The 22196-nt window shown below is 59.1% G+C and overlaps 2 protein-coding genes across 2 annotated transcripts in view; one reads left to right on the top strand and one right to left on the bottom strand.

The window, feature by feature from the left end:
- Positions 1 to 140: 140 nt before the first annotated feature.
- On the bottom strand, positions 141 to 5579 carry ABHD12B (abhydrolase domain containing 12B). Its single transcript, XM_041410226.1, has 13 exons — positions 5485 to 5579; positions 3645 to 3772; positions 3128 to 3230; positions 2916 to 3035; positions 2583 to 2613; positions 2380 to 2425; positions 2160 to 2289; positions 1902 to 1942; positions 1611 to 1690; positions 1418 to 1500; positions 868 to 946; positions 614 to 738; positions 141 to 282 (listed from the first exon to the last, which is right to left on the bottom strand). The coding sequence occupies exons 1-13, from the start codon at positions 5577 to 5579 to the stop codon at positions 261 to 263; spliced, it is 1083 nt and encodes a 360-aa protein (XP_041266160.1). The 3' UTR covers positions 141 to 260.
- Positions 5580 to 12076: 6497 nt separating this feature from the next.
- The window catches only part of NIN (ninein), a 59026-nt gene continuing 48906 nt past the window's right edge, over positions 12077 to 22196 (top strand). Inside the window, exons 1-2 of the mRNA XM_041410427.1 lie at positions 12077 to 12132; positions 17839 to 18042. Of these exons, the coding sequence (XP_041266361.1) occupies positions 17860 to 18042 (183 nt within the window). The 5' untranslated portion in view covers positions 12077 to 12132; positions 17839 to 17859. The remainder of the gene's footprint in view (positions 12133 to 17838; positions 18043 to 22196) is intronic.

Below are 22196 nucleotides of genomic sequence, written 5' to 3' on the forward strand. Positions count from 1 at the left end.
CACGGCTGTCTGGGCCCTGAAGCAGGATAAGGGGGGGCCAGGCCCATGTGTCCCCACCAGTGTCCCGTGGGATGCTCCCGGTCCTGGCACATCAGTGTCTCCATCCCTCGAGTAACCTGCAGCATCCTGGAGGCAGAGGGTGACTTAAAACTTTCTTAGTAGTTTTTATTACTTACAGCAGTAAGTTCAGTGCCATGGGAGGGGGGGGGACCTGGAGCGTATTTGAGGGAGCATGGGGTCAATGCAGGCAGCAACTGGCATCACTTCATGTTTAAGAAGTCTCTGCAAGAAGATGTAATAAATCTTACACTGTGTCACTGACCCTCCTGTGCTGCGTCAGAGCCTGGTTTGTGATCCCTGCATGCAGGGCTTGGAGCATCTCTGCACCCAGGGCAAAGAGGAGCTGGTGTCCCCAGAGCCACCTCCCCGGGCTGAGGACAGGCTCAGGGCCGTGGGGAGAGACTGAAGTTTGGGAAGTGCTGCCAGCAAACACCGTGGGGAGGGGAAGGAAGGAAGGAAGGAGCAGGGGACAGGCAGCAGGAGAGGAGGCAGCAGTGGAAGGCGAGGCCAAGGCTCATCCTGTGCCCCCCCATTTCAGTGGAGCAGCACTTACTTCACCAGGGCAGGCAGCTCCGGGTTGAAGGAGATGTAGTCGTGGCCCAAGCCCAGCTTTTGGGGAAAGGTAATGAACTTCACCTTGGATTTGTCCTTGTAGGCTTTGAGTGCTGTCTCATAGAGCTGCCACGGGGCAGGAGCGCGGTTACTGCACGAGCAGGGACCCCAAACCCCTCCTGGTGTGTGGCCATCCCCTCTCTGGCCACTTCAGCCTCCAAAGCCAGGCTCAAAGCCCGGGTGGCAGGTGCCCACCTTGTGTCCCAGCTTTGGAGGCACGACTCCATCATCTTCTGCGTGCAGGATGAGGAGGGGGCAGCCCAGCACCTTCACACTGCGGGTAGCAAGCACAGCCCTGAGGATGCTCCCAGAGCCAACAGGCCTCCAGGAGCCTCCCCAATCCCTGAGAAAATTCCCACAGCACCCTGAGCCCCCCAGAGCCAGCCTCATGCCCACCTGGGTGATGCCCATGCTGCTTGCCCTGGCATGGCAGCACTGAACACGCTAATCACCTTAAACCCCCCATTTCAAAAGCACCCATAAAACAAATGGATTTTGGGCAGGCTCTTTGTGCTACAAGGGGAGTGCCAAAATAGGATGGTGGATTGTGGACTTTGCTCAATAATCAACCTGATACCTGACATTATGCAAACAAAAAGTCACTTTCGGAGTATGAGTAAGCTGGGTAAACACAGGAGGGCAGGAATTTCAATGGGGTGATTGACACCTCTCCTCAGCCAGGTGGTCCTGGCATCATTCCCACAGCCCCTGGGCTCTGCTGTGCCCCTTCCCACCGGGAACTCACTTCTCGTCGCTGCGGAAGAACATTCCTGCCCGAGCCATGGAGTCCAGGATGAGGTACTCAAAACCTGGGAACTGCCGGTACACCTGGCAGGGAGAGAGTTTGGGGGTGCTAAACCACGGCTTGGATTCAGCTGTGAGCTGGGGGAGACCCAGGAAGCTGGGGCTGACACTGCTGGGGGAGCCCCCAGACCCACCTTGGTGATGGGGATGTTGGCGGCTGCGTCTCGGATGTTGGTGTAGGGAGACTCCAGGACAACAGCATCAACCTGGACCCCTGAGGGCAGTGAGGTGGCAGTGGGCATGGCTTTGAGGGGCTGTCCCCCTGCCAGGCTGCTGCCACACCCCCTTCCCAGGCAGCAGTGAGGCCAAGATGTCCCCATCCCAGTAGGCAGGATAGGGAGGGATCCTCATCTCCTCTGCGGCCCCAAAATCAGGCTAGGGCAGTGCAAAGCCTCACAGTGACACTGCATGGGGACAGCTCTTACCTCGCTCCTCCTGCAGTTTCCTCGCTGCATTGATGGCAATCCTGTGACAGGAGAGGTGACAGTGAGGGGGAGCAGCACGGGGAGGGACACACGGCTCCCTCAGGTTTCCCCTTGTTGGCTGCGTTTGGCTTTGCAGGGGTCTCCACCAAGGAACTGCTCCGCGCCCTTGGTCCATCCCCAGGTGCCACCAGTCTGGCAGCAGCGTCACAGGGCACAGGGTGGGCTCTGGTGTGTCCCCATCCCGCCCCCTGCACCTACCCTGTCCCCAAGGAATGTCCCCAGAAGAGGATGCTGCTGTTCCCACTCCGCGCTTTCACCCAGTCGTAGAGTGCCAGGACATCTGTGGTGAAGCCACTCTCTGAGGGGTGTCCAGTGGAGTCCCCATAGCCTGTGGGGGACACAGCCCGGTGTCACGACCCTGGTGGGGACAGGCCCCAAGAGGGGGATCACCCAGCAAGAGGCAAGGGGACAACTTTACCTCTGTAGTCGAGAGCCAGGATGTGGAAGTCAGCAGCCCCCATCGTCTGTCAGAGCAGCACTGAGTTATGTTCTGGCAGGGGATGCACCCCAGGAGCCCTGGGCATGGCCTGTTCACTCTGCTCAGGGTCTCTGTGGGGTCCCCAGGACCAGCAGGAGCCTTACTCCCAGCAGGTCCCAGTGTCCCCACAGGCCACCACTTACCTTCAAGAACTGGACACGGTGACCGGCAGCCCTGATGGGGAAAATGGGGTTAGAGCTCGGGGAGACCCCAAGGGACCCTCCCCTCCAGCAGCAGTGCAGGTGAGGAACCAGGTGACCTTATCCCAGAAGGGAAGAGCTGGATGCTGTGGGGTGGGTGGATTTTGACTTTTCCCTTTATTTTATAGGGATTCTCATGACTGCTGGGGTCAGAGATCCCTGCAGCAGCCCCAGCCCCGCAGCACTGCTGGCTGCTGCCTCGAGTTTGCTGCTTCTCACCTCACCTCAGCCATCCTGCCCTGCCCCTGGCCCTGCAGCAGCAGCTCAGGAACTCACCTGGTGCCCCCATTGCCGTGCAGGTAGATGATCACGGGGTGAGCATCAGCCAGAGCCTCCTCGTACCAGCGCTGGTCCTTGCCCTGCGCCTCGGCCCCTCTGCTGCCTGGCACCGTGTGCCTGGAGGGGACAGGGCGTTACCCCGGGGGCTCCACCGGGACACTGCTGTCCCCAGTGGGATGCTGAGGATGTCCTGAGGACATGCTGCTCACCAGATGCCAACTGTGACGCCCGGCTCGGTGGTGAGGTACAGGTTGATGGTGTTGTTCACCAGCAGCTCCGGCCGCCGAAAGTCCACGAAGAAAGGGAAGGCCACTGGTGGAGAAACCACAGCCATCATCCAGAATCCTCCTACCCAGCTGCTTTCATCCAAGTCTTTCCAAACCAGCGTGTTATTTGTTCTGAATTATCAAGGGCCGTGCTGAGGCAAACGAGCTGAGCCCTCTGCTATCTCCTCCCACCCGAATTTCCATCCCTGCTGATGCTGAGCGTGCCTGGGCGTGTCGTGACTGCAGGCAGTAAACAGGGTCGGCAGCAGCACCTTATTAGAGCTTGCAAAACACGGGCAGAGATCCCTCCGTGCCTCCTCTGCAAGCCCAGGGCACAGCAGGATAAAAACCGTCCTGGTGCCACCCCGGCACGGTGCCACCCATGTTTTGGGGGGGTTTGCAGCAGCCAGCTGAATGCCTGGGGGGGTTCTCCCGGCCGGGACAGCCCCGGGACACTCACGGAAGTTCAGGTAGACGAATTTGTTGAGCACGCTGGGGAAGAGGCGGATGAGGAAGGGCAGGCTGGCGTAGGTGAGGAGCGGGGCCAGGAGGAGGGTGCGCAGCCATGGCAGCCACCAGCGCCGGGCCCTGCGAGGGAGGCACGTGTCAGCACATCCCCTCCCGTCCCCAGGGATTTGGGGTGCAGCTCCCCATTCCCAGTGCCAGCCATGAGGGTTGGATACAGCTACAAGGGCCTGAGGGTGATCCCAACCCCTCTGGGAGTGGGAGCTGGATCCCCACATCGCTGCTGTGCTGGGCTCTTGGGGACGGAGCCAAGGTGTCTGAGCAGCCCCACGGTGACACAGGGTGACACAGGCTCTGATCTGGTCCCCACGCCCTCCCACGGGGCGCCTGGAGGCAGGAAGGGCAGGGAAGGTGCCAGGAGCTGCAAGTCAAACCTGCAATAAGGGGCAACCGATACTCTGTGACAACACCCGGGCCCTGGCTGGCCAGGCACAGCCACCGATGTGCCCCAAGCCTGGCACTAAGAGCTTCTGCAATACTCCAGGGACAAGGAGGAAGGAGGGAAAAGGGGCTTGGGGGTGACGTCCCCCAGTGCCACCAGCACCGCCTCCAACAGTGCCCTGCCATTCCAGGGCTGCCCCACGGCTCTGCTCAAACCAGGACCCACAAGTGACCCCAAAACCCCATCAGTGACCCACAAGTGACCCCAGACCCAGAGGTGACCCCAAACCCCATTAGCAACACGTGACCATAAGTGACCCTAAAACCCCATTAGAGACCCACAAGTGCCCCCCAAACCCCATCAGTGACCTACAAGTGACCCACAGGTGGCCCCAAACTGCCCCACAAGTAACCCCAGAACACCAAAACCTCTAAGTGACCCCACAAGTGACTCCAGGACCCCATCAATGACCCTAAAACCCCGTAAGTGACCCCAAACCAGCCCCAGGTGGAAAGGAAAGCCAAGAGCTGCAGCTTTCCCAACACGAACACCCCCTGTGGGCTAATGGTGATGGGGAAATCATGGGGGATTTAGGGCAGAGGGCTGCGATGGAGCCAGGCACAGCCCAGCCCCTGCCAGGCCAAGAGCAGGGTCAGAAAGCACCCAGCCCATTCCCTGCCCTGGGAATGCCGCAGGACCCTAAGGAAGGACTGCCCAAGGGGTGCCAGGGCACGATGGCACCGGTCCCCAGGGAATGGGGACAGTCCCAGGACGGGCTAGGATGGCGGGGGAGGCACAGCTCCTCAGATCCCGGTTATCCCCCAGGACACGGGGCTGGGCAGCCATGGGACAGCCGGGAATGCCCCGGAGGGGCGCCAGGGAATTGTCAGGTGGCACAACACCCGCTGCAGGTGAGCCGGGGACAGCGGGGACAGCCCCGCCAAGGGCCACCGACTGCCGGGACAGCAGGGCGACAAGCCACAGCACGGCACCGGGACAGCAGGGTGACACGGCCACACGGCCACTGCGCGGGGTCACGGTGCTGGCAGGGTGACACGGGGACACGGCCGCAGCGTGGAGTCACTGTCATGGCAAGACGAGCCGGGGACACGGCCACAGCATGGGCTGGCGCCAGCGACAGGGTGACACGGCCACGGCAGCGGGGACAGACACGGGGGCACGGCCCAGCAGGGTGACCAGGCCACGGCGTGGGGACACAGGAGCACGGGGTGACAGCGCCAGCACGGCGGCACGGGGACAGAGCCACGGCACGGGGGACAGCGCATGAGACGCGACAAGGGACCGGGGCCGGGGACACGCGGCTCGGGGGAGCGCGGCGGTGTCCCCACGGTGATGTCGCCACGGTGACGTCCCCAGGGCGGCGGGTACTCACCGCCCGTGCCGGGCCACGCCGAGCCTGCCCTCCGCCCGGCCAATGTCGCCGCCGCCGCTGCCGCCGCTGTCGCCGTCCCCGCCGCGCCGCCGCATCGCTGCGCGCACCACAGCGCCGACAGGCCACGCCCACCGCGGGGACACGCCCCCGTCACGGGGACATGTCAGTCACCAGGCCACGCCCGTCGGCCACGCCCATCCGGGAGTCGGGGACAGGGGCGGGGACAGGGCCACCCTCGGTGTCACCGCCCGTGCCGGGGAACTGGGGGGACCCGGCCGGGCTGCAGCCCTGTCCCCCAGGGCTGGTGGGTCCCAGGGGGTCCCTGGCCGGGTGGCATCTCCTTGTCCCCCAGGGCTGATGGGTCACAGGGGGTCCCCAGGGGGTCTCTGGCCGGGTGGCATCTCCTTGTCCCCCAGGGCTGGTGGGTCCCAGGGGCCTCTGGCATGATGGCATCTCCTTGTCCCCTGGCGTTGGGTGGGTCCCAGGGGTCTCTGGCATGGTGGCATCTCCTTGTCCCCCAGCGCGGGCGGGGTCGCAGGGGTCTCTGGCATGGTGGCATCTCCTTCTCCCCTGGCGTTGGGTGGGTCCCAGGGGACTCTGGCAGGGTGGCATCCCCTTGTCCCCCTCCCCAGGGCTGGTGGGTCCCAGGGGCCTCTGGCATGATGGCATCTCCTTGTCCCCTGGCGTTGGGTGGGTCCCAGGGGTCTCTGGCTGGGTGGCATCTCCTTGTCCCCCAGGGCTGGGCACACCTAGAGGGACACCATCAGGGTGGCAGTCCCCAGTCCCCCAGGACATCTGTAGCTCTCTGTCCCCCCGGGACAGGCAGGTTTAAGGGGGATCCCAGAAAATCTGCAGTCCCCAGTCCCCCAGGAACCCCAGGAGATCTGCAGCCCCCTGTGACCCAGGGCTGGGTGGGTTTAGAGGGGACCCTAGAAATTCTGCAGTCCCCTGTCCCCCAGAAGAGGCCAGGGGGAGCACGTGGCCAGCAGTAAGGTGACACACCAGAGAAAACAGCCTTGCCACGGGCAAGGAGCACAGAGGGAAAGCTTCCAGGTTAAAAAATAAAAATAATTTTTCAAATGGCTTAACACTAAAGATAACCCTGTCCCAAGGATTCAGCAGGAAGGGTGGGAACCTGCTGCTGCCTGCCCTCCCAGCTGAGCCTCCCACCTGCAGCTCTGTCAGGGTGAGTCAGCTGGGCCTTTTCAGGATAGATCTTCCCACCAGGACACAAATACCCCTGTGTCAGCAGGATTCCCTGTGCAAGCCTGCCAGGTGCAGGAGGATGTGCTGCTGGAAGGCACCCACAGCTGGGCCAGCCCTTCAGCACCTCACCTGTCAGCGGGGCCAGGGACCCCATAAATCAACTGTGGCAGGGCTGGGGACAAACCTTTTCCCAGAGGAGCAGCCACCCAGGCTGGCATTTGGAGCTGCTTTTATCCAAAGTAAGACCTGTGCTGCTTTTCCTGAGTTGGAATCATGGAATCCCACAATGGTTTGGGTTAAAGGGGCCTTGAAGATCATCCCATCCCACCCCCTGCCATGGGCAGGGACACCTTCCACCGTCCCAGGGCACTCCAAGCCCTGTCCAGCCTGGCCTTGGACACTTCCAGGGACCCAGGACACCCTGTGCCAGGGCCTCCCCACCCCGACAGGCAACAATTCTTTCCCAATATCTAATCTAACCCTGCCTCAGCAGCAAAATGCAAATCCACAGACAAACAGGTCCGGCCAAGCCGGGGCTGTGGGCAGGCACTGCGTGTTCCCCACCAGCAGCTGCTGCAATGAGGTGGCACAAGGCAGCCCCGAGCTGCTCTCCCCATGCCTCAGGGGCAGGAGAACGGGGGAAATGACCAACAGAGCCAGCTGCTTTCACAGCCAGAGCTTTTCCTTCCAGCCCAAATCTTCCCCCATTCCCAGCTGGTTTCACAAGCCAGAGCTTTTCCTTTCACCCCCAATTTTTCCCCATTCCCAGCTGGTTTCACAAGCCAGAGATTTTCCTTCCAACCCAAATTTTCCCCCATTCCCACCTGGTTTCACAAGCCAGAGCTTTTCCTTTCACCCCCAATTTTTCCCCATTCCCAGCTGGTTTCACAAGCCAGAGATTTTCCTTCCAACCCAAATTTTCCCCCATTCCCACCTGGTTTCACAAGCCAGAGCTTTTCCTTTCACCCCCAATTTTTCCCCATTCCCAGCTGGTTTCACAAGCCAGAGATTTTCCTTCCAACCCAAATTTTCCCCCATTCCCACCTGGTTTCACAAGCCAGAGCTTTTCCTTTCACCCCCAATTTTTCCCCATTCCCAGCTGGTTTCACAAGCCAGAGATTTTCCTTCCAACCCAAATTTTCCCCCATTCCCAGCTGGTTTCACAAGCCAGAGCTTTTCCTTTCACCCCCAATTTTTCCCCATTCCCAGCTGGTTTCACAAGCCAGAGATTTTCCTTCCAACCCAAATTTTCCCCCATTCCCAGCTGGTTTCACAAGCCAGAGCTTTTCCTTTCACCCCCAATTTTCCCCATTCCCAGCTGGTTTCACAAGCCAGAGCTTTTCCTTTCACCCCCAATTTTCCCCATTCCCAGCTGGTTTCACAGCCAGAGTTTTTCCTTCCACCCCCAATTTTCCCCCATTCCCAGCTGGTTTCACAGACCAGAGGTTTTCCTTCCAGCCCAATTTTTCTCCATTCCCAGCTGGTTTCACAAGCCAGATCTTTTCCTTCCAACTCCAATTTTCCCCATTCCCAGCGAGTGCTGGGGCTGCAGCTCGGCAGTGAATTCCCATGGGAAAGGTGACCCCCAAAAACTCCAGTGATGCCCACAGGACTGGGCAAGGTGCCAGAGAGCTCTGGAGCTCCAGAGGGCTGGAAGGGGCAGGCACGGAGCTCGGGAAGCACAGAGTGCTCACCAGCATGGAGCAAATATTTGTTGCCATAAGGATCCAGCCCAGCAAACACGAGGTTTTCCTGGGCTGAAGGGAAAATGCTGGGGTGGAATGAGGCAGGATGAGGCCCGGGAGGCGGCGCTGGAAGGGGATTGTGTGCTGGGAGCCCGACGTGGGATGGCAGCAGCGAGCCGGGGAGCGGCGGTACCACTGCGGCTGAGCAGGGCTCGCCTTTGTTTTGTGCAAAAAATAGCAAAGTTTGGGCTTATGTCATTCCAAACTTCTCCCGGCACCAGCTGGGAGATGGGGAGGTTCTCTCCAGCTGTTGGTTGGTTTTTGGTGGGTTTTTTTTTGTTTGTTTGTTTGGGTTTTTTTCCTACAGCATCTTTTCCTTTTTCCCTTTATGTTTTGCTGATGGTTTCATGATTTTTGTTGGGTTTTTTTGGGTCTTTTTGGTTCTTTGGCTATTTGATGACCCTCTTCCCCCTGTCCTGGCCGGGGTAAGGGGTTCCTGTGCCCAGCAAGGCACAGCTGGAAAGACCCCAGGAATGCAGGAGCAGCTCCCAGCTCCCCCCCAGCTCCCCGCGCGGCAGCCGGACTTTTCCTCGCCCTAGAACAAAGCACCCCATTGTTCGGGGAAAATGGGAAGGAAAGCGTGACGGAGCAGCCCGAGCCAAGCCGGGAGGGTGTTCCTGCAGGAGCCGGGCACCCACGGCCTCGCACAGGGGTCACCCACCCGCTGCCCCGGATTTTGGGTGGCTCCGTGCCAGCCGCGGATCCACCGGCGGCTGATGTCCTGCAATCCCGGTGTTTCCCACGTGTCCCGATTTTTGTGACGCCGTGGGTTGCTTGAGACGAGGTTTCCTTCCTATCTGGCTGTAAATGCCATCCTGGAGCGCAGCTGCTCGCTGGGAAGGGGGACTCCAAAAATAGGTGGGAGGGTTCTGTGTCTGGCCCGGCTCCTCGGCTCCCTAGAAATGCGCTTTTCTCCTATGGGAAAAATAAAATCAGGATGCCCCTGCTAACAGCTGGTCCTAAAAATGAGTCAGGAATTTGCACTGGGATGGTTTGCAGCGCTCCTGAGGCACGTCCCTGTGGGATGGGGACACGGGGACAGCGAGCGTGCCGCCTGTCCCCGTCGCCTGCCCGTGCACGCGTGTGGCCCGTGGCTTTGCTGGGGGACAGGGGGGACTTTTGGGGGCTGTCACTTGGATTAGAGAGGCAGGAGGAGGAGGGTGAGGGGGATAAAGGTCCTGGCACTCGCCGGGCTCGCAACAAGACAAAAGCACCAGATGGTTCCAACTTCAGCATAATACGCGGAGAAAAAGTGTTTGAAGCGGGGATGGAAAAGCAAATGTGGAAAGAGAGGGAGAAAGGAAAGAAAGAAAAACCCTCAGCGAGTGTCAGAGCAGAAGAAAGCGGCGGAGAAAAATGGCAAATGTTAAAAAAACCCAGACAAAAAGCCCCTTGGCCGGCACAAAGCCGCGGCTGCTGACATCTGTCCGGCAAAGCCACTCGCCAATGGGCCCCTTCCCTCTGGAGTCACCTTGCCTTGCTGCTGTCACCGCGGGGACACGGCCACATCCCTGCACAGGGCTGTGCTGGGTGTTGGGGACACCGTGCCACGTCCCACAGCGCTGCCCCCGGGGCAGGTGGCAGTGAGGTGCCAGGTGACGTGCAGCAGAGCTACCCTTAAATATTTTATTACAATATTCTACTACAATGTTCTATTACAATACTTTTGGAGCTCTTTACGCCATCACCTCACATGTCCCAGATGTCCTGGTGTGGTGGCAAACCCACCCGTGGCTCTGCTATGGGGCTTTAAGCCTGGTTTATGATCTGAGCGAGGTTCATCCAACCCCCTGTGCGAGGCTTTTGTGTTCCCCTCGCTCCTCCCCACGAAATTTCTTGAACCCGCAGACCAGAGCCGCCTTGAAAAAGGGAAGAAGGCTAAAAACTCATGTCGCCCTTGGCATTTTCATTAAAAAAAAAAAAAAAAAAAAAAAACCCAGCAAAAATAATCTCCTGCCATTGCTGGAGAGCGGATTGCAGCGTGGGTGGAAGCTCTTATTAGCCATGAGAGGATCCACAAGCCTTGGGGACCGCCGGCTTCCTGCGGCTCGGCTGGCGCTGAGCGGGAGCGGGGGCGGGCGGCGGCTGCGGCTTCCAGCCGGGACTGCCGAGCTCTAAAAGAGCCTGGAGTTCTGCTGGAGCCTGTGGCTGCCGTGTCACCGCCCCAGGGCTGCCCTGCCGGCTGGCTGCTGGGGTAAAAGGGGGTCCTTGGCTTTGTGACCCCCCCCCAAAGCGAGTGAGGGGCGCGGGTGGGACAGTGCAGAGCCACCGCTGGTGGAAGGGGTGGGTGTCACAGCACAGCAGCCGTCCTGTGTCACGGTGACACGAGGAGAGTCGGGATGTTGTCCCCCAGGACCAGGGATGGCAGGGAGCTGGGGTGTCATGTCCCCAGGGTGGGGGACAGTGGGGTGGCATGGTACCCTGGAGTGGCAGGGAGCCAGGGTGCCACGTCCCCAGGGTGGGGGACAGCGATGTGTTGCTGTGACCTTCAGGTGTGGGACAGTCCAGGTGACGTGCCATTGGTTTTTTTTGGGACAATGAGGAGCTGCAGGGCCGTGTCCCCTGGGGTGCAGGACAGCGTGGAGCCGGGGTGATGCCACCCTGGGGGACAGGACAGCAAGGACTCAGTGGTGTCCACTTGGCTTGTGGGAGGGTGAGAACCAGGGTGATGTCACCGTGGGGGACGGGACACTGGGGAGCTGGGGTGGTGCCACCCTGGGGTGCAGGACAGCAGGCAGATGGGTGATGCCATCTGGGGGACAGGATGGAGCTGGGGTGATGCTGCTCTGGAGTGCAGGGCAGCAGGAGCCAGGGTGATGTCCCCGTGGGGTGCAGAATGATGGGAACTCAGGTGACGTCACCCTGGGGGACAGGACAGTTGGGAGCTGGGGTGATGCCACCTTGGGGAGTGCGATGGCAGGAACTGTGATGATGCCATTTGGGGAGATGGGACATTGAAGAGCCACTCTGAGGTGAGGGACAGTGGGGACCATGGTGGTGCCACTCTGGGGGAGACAGGACAGCGGAGAGCTGGGCTGACGCCACCCGGGGGTGCAGAACCGCAGGGAGCTGGGATGATGTCCCCTGGGGTGCTGGATGATGGGAACCGAGGTGATGCCACCCGGGGGACCAGGACATCGGCTATGCTATCCTGAGGTGCAGGACAACGGCAAGCTGACGCGATGCCACCCTGGGGGACACGACAGCAGGAAGGTGGGGTGATGCCACACTGGTACAGAACAGCGGTGACACGCTGGTGCCCCGGAGCTGCGGGACGCCCCCGCAGCCGCCCCTTGTGCGGGGGGGGGCGTTCCCGGGCGGTGCCGCACAAAGGCCGCCGGTCCCCCCGCCCCGGGGCCGTCCCGCACCCCCGGGGCCGCCCCCGAGCCTCGGCCCAATAAACGGGGCCGCATTTGAACGCGGCGCCTCCCCCGGGCCCGCAACGCTCCGAGCGTTCCGCCAGCGCCGCCGCGCCCGCGGCACCGGCAGCGGTGAGGCCGGGACGGGAACGGGGAGCGGAACGGGGCGGGAAGGGGCACCACCGAGCTCCGGGTGCGGGGGGAGCGCTGTCCGCCCCGGTCCCTCCTCCGCGGGCGGTGCCGGGGCCCAGCCCGCCCCTTCCCGTCCCTTCCCGGCGGGACCGGCCGCGTGTGCGGGGCGCCGGGACGGGCCGGCGGGGAAGGGGCGCAGCGGCGAGGTGGGTGCCTGGGGAGGAAGGGGGGATGGAGGGTGGGGAGGTGCTGGAGGGATGGGATGCTGGAAGTCGGGGGGTGCTGGAGGAGGGGGGTGATGGGGACGCGTAGCCGCAGGGCGCGGTGGTGGTTTCAGGGGTGTCTGTGAGTGGGTGCCACCCCAAAGCCACCAAGGGCCCCTCGGCGCTGGTGGCAGTGGTCCCAAGGGGTGACAGGTACCGGGTGTCGCTCGCCCTCCTGCCAAGGGCGCCCCATCCCTGCTCCCGGAGAGATGCTCCGATGCTGGGAGCGGGTTCTGGACCGCTCTGGCCGGGCTGAGCTCGGGAAGCAGCCGGCTGCGGCTGGAGGAATTAAAAACAGCAGTTGTTTTGTCATCGGCGAAGCTCTCGTTGTCACCAGGGTGGCAGACAGCATGTGCTGTCTGGTCCCCGACCGTGGGCCCGTCTCCCTTGGAGCATCCCTGTAGGGATGGAGCCGAGGAACGCCAAAATCCACAGCCTGGGCGCATCCAGTGCTGGCGTTTTACTGGGAGCGTGGGTGGCAGTTTGGGTGTATCCTGCTCATCCTCCTCGTGTGCTCCCCAAAAGGGAGCGGAGGGGAGGCTCAGGGCGCGATGTCGCCGTGATTCAGCAGAGCCCGGCTTCATCGGAGCGGCTCCGGGAATTCCCGAATCCCGCATTTCCCGGCGCTGGGTGAATTACCGGCTCGCTTTGTTTACTCCTGAAATAATCAGCTTTGTGCCTCCACCTTGGGCTTTATCGCACCCGGGGCTCCCCGAGTCACTGCAGAGCGACTCCAGCCCGATTTGCAAAATCAAACCAGATGGGCGCTTTGTTTTTCCTTACGGAGGGAAGGCTGGGAGTGAAAAGCCCTATTACAATGCAAATACCGGGCTGGCGTGAATATTCAAACCGCTGTGGCTGCTTTTGAAGCTCTTTACATAAATTTATGGTGCTTTTATACGCCATCGCTGCTTTGCTAATCTGGAGTGGAGCTTGGTTAACAGAGTCGCTGCTCTCTGCCAACTTTGGAGGGTCTGGGGGTGTTTTTGGGGTGCATTGAGGTGCAGAGGGAAAATGATGAACGTGGTCAGTGGGGAGGAGGAGCTGCCAGCTGTAAGGCTGACTCTGGTGGTGACCCTTGGGGAGCTGGGCGTGCTGTCAAATGATTTACTGACATTAAGGTGCTTCATTGTCCTTCTGGGTTTTGTTTTTCCCCTTTCCCTTTGGTTTCTCGGTGTGACCCTTTGTGGGGTTGTTGCTCCAAGAGGGGACGGGGTGTTGCAGTGTGGGCTGAGCTGGAATTGTCTCTGGGTGGGGATTTTTGGGGTGGACACAGGGACAGGGCACCGAGCTCTTCTCTCTGGTGACCAGAGACAGGACCCAGGGAATGGCTGGAGCTGTGTCAGGTTTGGGTTGGATTTCAGGAAAGGTTCTTCCCCCAGAGGGTGCTGGCACTGCCCAGGCTCCCCAGGGAATGGTGACAGAGCTCCAGGAGCTCGGATACCACTCCAGGGATGCCCAGGGTGGGATTGTTGGGGGTCTGTGCAGGGCCTGGAGCTGCACTGGATGATCCCTGTGTGTCCCTTCCAGCTCAGGGAATTCTGTGATTCAGCAGAGCTGCTGTGATGGATGAGATGGTTCATTAGGGAGTGAGATAATGAGTGTGAGACAACCTCAGCTCTGGCTTTCCAGCAAGGGCTCCACAGTCTGGTTTTGGTGGCTGCTGGGCATCTCATACAACCCCCAGCATTTTTTTATTTTTTTTTTATTAAAACCTGGGCTCCTGGTGGGTTTTGCCAGCTGTGTTCACATCACCCAGGTTGTCACAAGTGCAGTGGGAAGGGAAAGTTGCTTTAAAGTGCCCAAGTGTGGCTGTGCTCTCCAGCACAGGAGGGACACTGGGAGCAGTGACATCCCATGGAGTAGGTGCTTGTGTTTTGGAGGTGGCCACAGGATGCTGCCCTGCTGGCTAATTACTGCTAATTACCAGGCCCTCATTTGAGTGGAGGCAATCAAGAGGAGCAGTAAAAACATTTTCCTCGCTGTCCCTTGGAGGTGATGACTTCAGTGGAGGGCAGGCTGGGGTAAGGGCAAGGTACCCATAGCCCTGGTGAGTGATGCAGCCCATGGGGGCATCTGGGCAGAGCATCCCCAAAATCTCCCTCCTGTGCAACAGCAAAAGTAATTTTGTATGGTCCTAGTGGAAGCTGTCCCTGCCTGTGGCTGGGGCTTGGCATGAGGTGGCCTTTAAGGCCCCTTCCAACTAAAGTAATTCCGGGATTCTGTAATTCCTACTGTTTACAAACACCCCCCCACCCCCTCAAAAAAAAAGTAATTGTGCTAATTGTGGTGATTTTCCTTGCTGATGCCATTGATTGACCAATCTGTGTCCTCATTAGCTCCAGGCTAAAGTTGGTATTGATTCCAGGCACTTAAAGATGGGGAGCAGTAATTACTGTTTAAGCCTATATTGTTTGAGTTAAATTTAGCTGAGAATTTAGTCCTATCAGGCCCCTACATTGTGTGCCGTGAAGGTTATCTGGCTCTCAGGAGGGGGTGGATTTAAAAGCAGGAAAGAAATGCCGCTGAAAACTTCCTCTTCTCATCATCCCGGAGCGCTTTTGCTTCCCCGGGCTGGTAATAATGAGAACAGAAATAAGGAATAACGCGGTGCTGACTCTCCTAAACCTGCACTTTTCACCGCTGTCTGCTCGAGCTGGTCATCCTGGGGGGCTTGAAACAGCACAGAAGGGCAGCAATAAATCTGAACAAAGTGATGCCCTGTGCAGGGACCATCCCCTCTCCTCCTGGCGGGGGTCTGGGCGGCCCCCACTCAGCTATTATCCCGGCTGCCCTCCTGCATCTCAGCTGCTGGCCCATCTGGAGCAGAGATGAAAGGCTGCCCTTTCACTGGGGCTTTGTGTGCCTCTGCTGGGTCCCCCCTTCCCCGTCACGGCTGCTGGAGGTGGCTCTGATGCTGCTGACCTCATTATTGTGACTGCCGGCTGATGCCAGGCGGCCTGGCCAGCTCCTCAGGTAGGAAGGAGGCTTGGGTGGTTTGTTTTTTTATTTTTTTGGTTTTTTTTTTTTTTTTTTTCCTCTCGCTGCTGAATAATTCAGGCAGGAGGAGGCATCTTGGGTCACCTTGCGCAGCCGGCTGCGTGCGGGAGCCGCCTGCCTAAGATGGAGGTTGTGCAGGATTGCGGGATCTGGGCTGCCGGCAGCTCCCCGTGCCTCTGACCGCAGGTAGGCACCCAGCCTCGGCCTCCCCGCTGCCTCCTGGGGCTGGGGAACGGGGAATCCCTTCCCCAGCCTCCGCAGGGATGGGTTGTGTCCCTCTAAGGTCTGGCTGTCGCCCGGCGCGGGGATGTGTGAGGCTGTTCTTGCCAAAAACTCACCTGGGCTGGAGGGCAGGTGTGGCCCACGCACCTGATGCTCTTTTCCTGTAGGGATTGGGGTTTTCCTGCTGGTTTTGTGGGGTTCCCAAAGCTGGGTTTGCCCAGGGTGAGTTTTTGGGCTCTGTGCTGTTGTGGCACTGAGAGGGGTGATGCCGGTGCTGCGGCAGCAGGGATGCTCGGGGATATCCTGGGAGGTGGCATTTAGCTCTCCCCACTAACTGGGGGAACTGGTTCTGGCAGTGCAGCAGTAGGGTCAGGTGCTGGAGACATCTCTGGGGGGGGCAGGAGGTGGCTGACCCTGAAGATAAGGGGTTCAGAAATGCTTGGGAAGCTCTGTGGGATGGAGTCATCTTTGCTGGAGGCTTGGCTGTGAGTTTTGGGGCCGCTGGAATGTGCAGGCAGGGCTCCCTGACACCAGGATCCAGCCACTGTCAAGCCCTGTGGGTGCAGGTGGGAAATAGGGTTGCTGGTGTGGGAATGGAAACAAGTTTGTTGCCTTCCTGCTGCTCACAGGCACCTGAGGTTTTGGGTGCTGCCTCCTCCTCTGTGCCCCGGGTCGAATGTGTCTGTGCCCTCCCTCCTCCCCCCAGCGCTTGGGCACTGTGAGAAATCAGCTCAAGAGGGATTTGGGGGGAAAAAAATGGGACAAGGAGGGTGTGAGGCTCAGGTGGAAGGGTTGTGTCCATCCCTGGAGTGTCCACAGCCATCCCTGTCTGGGGCAGGGCAGGAGGAAGGACAGCCTGGCTGGGCTGTGCCTCCACCAGCCCTGCATCCCTCAGCAGATGTGGGATCCAGAGGATGCTCTGCCCTGGCATCTGCTCCTGCAGCCAGGGAAATCAAGGACACAGCTGCTGCAGTGCCTGCCCAGTGATTTCCTGGCTGGGCTGGGCAGGGGCGTGGAACTGGGCTGCAACTGGAGCAGCTCTGGGATGTCCAGGAGTGCTGCTGGTGTCCCAGGGAGCCACAAGAACCCTGTGAGGAGCAGAGGGGACAGGGCTGGATGGGGAGGGGGTCGGGGTTGGACCCCCTGTTTTGGGAAATGTGAGTGGCACAAGCTGCAGCAGTCACAAAACCAGAATTCCCATGGCTGGCTGGTGTGGGGTCATGGATGAGGCTGGCTAAGCATCCTGGGATGCCCAGTTGGGTCCTTGGGACACCAGCTGCAGTGTCACCCAAGCATGGTGACAGTGCCTGTTGTGCCCCAGGGCAGTGGCACATCCACGTCCAGGCTGTGTGGTGGCACTGGGTGACACTGCTGCCAGCCAGGAGCCCTGGGCCAGGCTGAACAAACAGCTCCAGCCAAATCCTTCATTTCAGACAGGAAATTTCCCTCTACCCCCCTGCCAGAACAGCTCCTGGGGCTGTGATCCTGTTAGCAATGGATGAGAGGGGTGAAAACTTGCCTTGGAGGGGAAGATGAAGACCTGAGGCAAATTGGGTCTGGGTTTTGTGTGCCTGGTGCAGGACACCAGGTATGTTTTGGCTGTCCCCACGCTGCTCTGGGTTTGCTGCCTGTCCAACCCTTCTCTGCCTTCAGCCAGGGTTTCACCTGAAACCCCTGAGGGAGAGCAGCACAGGGAGGAGTGCTCAGCAGCTGGGCTTGATTTTGGAGTTTTTCCCCCAAGCTAAAGCATCCCATGATCCCAGGAGGGTGTGTTGTGCCAGCTAAAGCATCCCATGATCCCAGGAGGAACGTGGAGGGGGTGGCCACGGTGGCTGGCTGCCCTGAAGGGTTTGGGCTGGGGTCTGCTGCCCTCCCCTCCTCAGGCACAGCCCCACACTCCTCTCCCTGTAGCTGCTGAGCTGTTCTTGCCTTGTTTATCTTCTCACCAAAGCGCTGCCCTCCCCTCCTCAGGCACAGCCCCACACTCCTCTCCCTGCAGCTGCTGAGCTGGTCTTGGCTTGTTTATCTTCTCACCTGCAACACCTGGGGATCACTGGAGCTCAAGGGAACAATTTAGCTGCTGCAGCTGAGCCAAACAAGCTGACAGGAGCAGCGTGAGGTGGCACACAGGGACAGGGACGTGCCAAAACGAGCTGACAGGAGCAGCGTGAGGTGGCACACAGGGACAGGGACATGCCACACGGGGCTGGCCCAGCCACCTGGGCTGTCCCCTCCCCAGGGTTTGGCTCTGCAGGCTTTTTCCCCTGGGGTCTTTCTGCTCTGTGACTTCTTCCCCCAGTGGGCTGGAGCAGTGGTGGAGCATTAAACACAGCCCCAAACAGCCTGGTGGGCAGCTGCTGTGCCAGCCCTGGGGGTTTTCTGCTGTCCCTTGTCACCCACGGTGACCTGGCCTGTCTCTTCCCGCAGGTGAGCGTGGCAGGCTATGGGATGGATGAAGCTGAGCAGGACCAGTATGAAGCTCGCCTCAAGGAGCTCTTTGACAGCTTTGACAGCACAGGCACGGGCTCCCTGGGGCAGGAGGAGCTCACTGACCTCTGCCACATGCTGCACCTGGAGGAGGTGGCCCCAGCACTGCAGCAGACCCTCCTCCAAGGAAACCTCCTAGGCAGGGTAAGGAGCTGGGGGGATGGAGGGGGCAGTACCTGCATGCATGGAATGGTCTTGGGAGGAGCCTGGTGTGTGTGATTGTGTATATCCAACATTCCTGAGGCTCTGGTGCTGCAGGACTTGTGGGGTCTGGTCTGTTCAGTAGGGTGGGCACAGGGCAACTTCCAAGAGTAAAACTGGTGATAACAGGGGAGGGAACTGCTCTGTCTGCCCTGACTGGAGGTGGTCTGAAGCTCAGGAGCCACCACTTCAGGCTGAGCCTTGTGCACTGCTGTGCTTTCCCATGCCCAGAGCAAGGGCCAGGTCCTGGCTGCCCCCAGCCCTGGGTCACCTCCCCAAACCAGCTCACCAGGTGCTTAGACAAGCTCTGAGCCACTTGGGATGGGACAAAGACCTAAATCCAGGGCTTGAGCCTGTGATTTAAGCTGGCTTAAGCTGTAGTTAGACTGGCCGGGCCGCGTGCAGTCACGGATGTTTCTCTAAGGTGGAGAATATTGTCCCACGCTGTCTGAGCTGCCTTTGTCCACATTACCTGGTGTTGGTGGCTCCCCAAAGCCATTTTTCAGTGGTGGTTTTACCTTTATGGAGTTAAATCCCAGGGCAGTGAGCAGAAGCTGCTTGCCCTTGGGGGGATGTGCTTGTGCTCTGCGTCAGGTCTGCACGCTGTGCTCAGAGTGCACGAGATCCTTCCCTGGAAATCACCCTGAAATCCCATCACTGCTCATTAAAATCAGAAAAATGTGGAGCAGGGCAGCCAGGGCTTTCAACAGACAGGCAGCCATCCCAACTCCAATTTCCAATCAAACAAAACAATTTCACAAACAAAATTCCTCTAACAAACAAAGGGATTTTTCCTTTTCCCTCCTCTTCCTTGCCTGCCCTGGGGCCGTGGCTCTTCTGCTGATACTGAGTGGAGCTGGGATGGATTCAGGTGGAGGTTGTTGACCTTTAGAGTTGCTGTGTGGCATTTTCTGGAGCACCAGAGACTCTGTGCTGCTGTGTCATCTTGAGCGCCCAGCACTTGGATGCTGTTATCAAAGAATCCCAGGATGGTTTGGGTTGGAAGGACCTTAAAGCCCATCCAGTGCCACCCCTGCCATGGCAGGGACACCTTCCACTAGCCTAGGCTGCTCAAAGCTCTGTTCAGCCTGACCTTGGACACTTCCAGGGATTCAGGAACAGCCACAGCTGCTCTGGGCACCCTGTGCCAGGGCCTGCCCACCCTCCCAGCCAGAAATTCCTTCCCAATATTGAATTTAAATCTATTTTCCTTCAGCTTAAAGCCCTTGTCCTGTCACCTGGCTTTGCCACTCGTGGGACGGTGGCATAGAGAGAAAAGGACAGATGTGGCTGTCACAGCTGGTCAGGGCACCAAACCCCTGTTAAAGCATCCAGAGTGCAGGGTCACACTCACCCCATCCCAGCCCTTCAGGCACGAGGCATCCCATTTGATTTCATTCCCCCTTTGCCCCTGGGGATGGTTCTCCCTTCCAGCCTGCCACAGAGCCTCAGGACAATCTCTGTCTCCTGCCCCTGCTCCTTAGCAGCAGCAGCAGTGGGCCAGGTTTAAACATGAGATTTCAATTTCATGACCCTGGGATCCTCGGGCTTTCCTGGGGGAGAATAGCAGCAGACACAGAGCTCCCTGAGCACAGACTTGTTGCACCTGCCCCTCCTGCTGCAGATGGTCCCAGCTTTTGTCTGCCTGCACTTCCAGGGGCTGGGATTTATGGGAGGGCTCTGGGGAGGGGGGCAGCGGGGGAAGGTTTTGTCTGCTTGGGGGCAACTCGGTGGGGCCACGTGCTTCTTGTCTTTGTGCTGGGGCTCTGCTCCAGGGATGAATGGGTGCTCTGGGATCAGAAAATCGTGGCATGGTTTGGGTTGGAAGGGGACCTTAAAGATCACCTCGCTCCAGCCCTCTGCCCTGGGCAGGAGCTGAGTTTCCATCCAGAGAGGGGCTGGAGGTGCTGTGATGGTTTGGGGATGGATGGGGTCTGGTGTGGGGTGTAAATCCTGCCCTGACTCGTGGCACAGCCAAACCCCTGTGGAGGTGTTTTCCTCACACATTGCCTGCAGAGGTGATGCTCCCAGCGGCTCCTGGGCTCCTCAGGAAGGCTCTGTCCCCTCACCCTTGATGGCAGGAGTGAGGGGATGGGTGTGCCTGTGCCTGCCTGTCTGTCTGCCCTCCCTGTGCCCTTTAATCAGCAGCAAAGCAGAGGTGGCTTGGGGACAGTGCTCGTGGGCCTGGCTGATGTGCAGGGACGGGGATGGGCCCTGGAAGCCAGTGGGCACTGCCAGGGATCCAGGGGCAGCCACAGCTGCTCTGGGCACCCTGTGCCAGGGCCTGCCCACCCTCCCAGCCAGGAATGTGTGTGCTGTCCCCGATCCTGGGTGGGCATGGCAGCACATTGTGCATCACCTGCCCAACCCCCATTGCCTTCTGGCTGGCTGGGATCAGCCCCAAATTGCTGAGAGACCCCCATGAGCAGACACACAGATGAGCAACACCAAAACACAATCATAAAATCAGAGAATGGTTTAGGTTGGAAGGGACCTTAAAGCCCATCTTGTTCTACCCCTGCCATGGCAGGGACACCTTCCACTTCCCATCCAGCCTGGCCTTGGGCACCTGCAGGGATGGGGAACCTGTGCCAGGGCCTGCCCACCCTTACAGGAGGATTTCTGCAGCCTTTGTGGCTTTGCTGTGCCGTGGCTGCCCTGCCTGGCTCGTGCCCCAGCCCAGCTCTGCTTTTATCAGTGCTGTTTCTCTGACTCTGAGCCCTCTCTGCCTGCAGACACGCCACATCCAAGGTCAGAGGTGCACCACAGGCTGGTTTTGCTGCTTAGCTGGTGTTGGGAAAACCTCTGGCCCACCTTGAGGACAAACCTCCCCCCTCTGCCAGCTGTGACTCCACCTGCAGAGTGAGGAGGGCTTTGGGGAGCCCCCCGTGCCTGTCCTGTGCTGCTGATCTGCATTTGCAATGCTGCTGAGGAGCCTGGCCACATCTGCTGCTCAGCCTGATCTTCCTCAGATAAGGAAGACCATGCTCCTTATGGAGCTCCTGTGGTAAAATCACAGAGTGACACAGGGCCAGTCTATTTTATTGGACCCCAGTGTCTAATTGGACACCAGCTCTGCAGTGGGTTTTACTAAGCCCACTCTTTGCCAAGGGCTGTAGGGAGCAGGGAGGGCTCAACCCATTTTATTTTTCTCTTTTTTCCCCCCTTTCCTGGTGATTTGTCAGCCACACAATAGTGGGGGTGTGAGCAGCAGCATCTCCCCCTGCTCTTGGTGGGAGGAGTGGGCAGCAGAGCATCCTGTGCCCTGCTCAGGGGGATGTTTGGCATTTTTGGGGGTGAACAGCACACAGGGCTGTTTTGTGGGCATGTGCTTCAGTGAAAGGCTTGATTTTGACATCTCCTTCATGCTCCTCCTGTGCCCCTGCAAGCACAGGGGCTTGAGCAGCTCTGAGGCTGGACTGGATGACCTTAATGATTGTTTTCCCACCTGAATGGTTGCCCAACCCTTCCTCCTCAGTTTTGGCTGGGAATGAGAACCTGCTCAGCTCATCAGTGGGTTTCCTGCATTCAGGAAGCGTGGATGGCTGCCTCTGTCCTTGTGCAGCAGAGCAAGGGCTCAGCTCCTCCTCCTTCCTCCTCCTCATTAGTGCAGGCAGGAGTTATGGGGCTCATTATGCAGAGCAGGTGATGTCAGTGCTGCTGCACACCTGCCCAGGTGGTTTGGCTTTATTTAATCCTCTGTGTTTGTGTGAGGGATGCAAAGTGGATCTGGTTTTCTTGTGAGGTGCCAGCCCCAGCACCCATCCAGGGGATTGGCTCTGCCCGTTTATTCCTGAGAGGATCCCATGGGGAGGGAACCTGTAATCTGAACACCCTCATCTTTTATTCATCCTCATTTAGTCTAAATGTCAAGTTTTTTTTCTTTTTTTTTTTTTAATGGGGGAAATTCTCCTCTCTCTGTGAACTGGCCTTTTTGAAGTACACCAGTGTCTGCAAATGGATGGCAGCAATTAGTATTCAGATGAAGGCATTCCTGATGAGCTTCTGTGCTGAAAATGTTTTTTTAATTGTGTTTAAAAAACATGTTTAAAACTGTTTAAAGCCTCAGGGGTGATCGGCACTGCCTGAGCTGTGGC

Source organism: Onychostruthus taczanowskii, unplaced genomic scaffold (genome assembly GCF_017590055.1).
Source record: "Onychostruthus taczanowskii isolate IOZ18803 unplaced genomic scaffold, ASM1759005v1 scaffold100, whole genome shotgun sequence".
NCBI lineage: Eukaryota > Metazoa > Chordata > Aves > Passeriformes > Passeridae > Onychostruthus > Onychostruthus taczanowskii.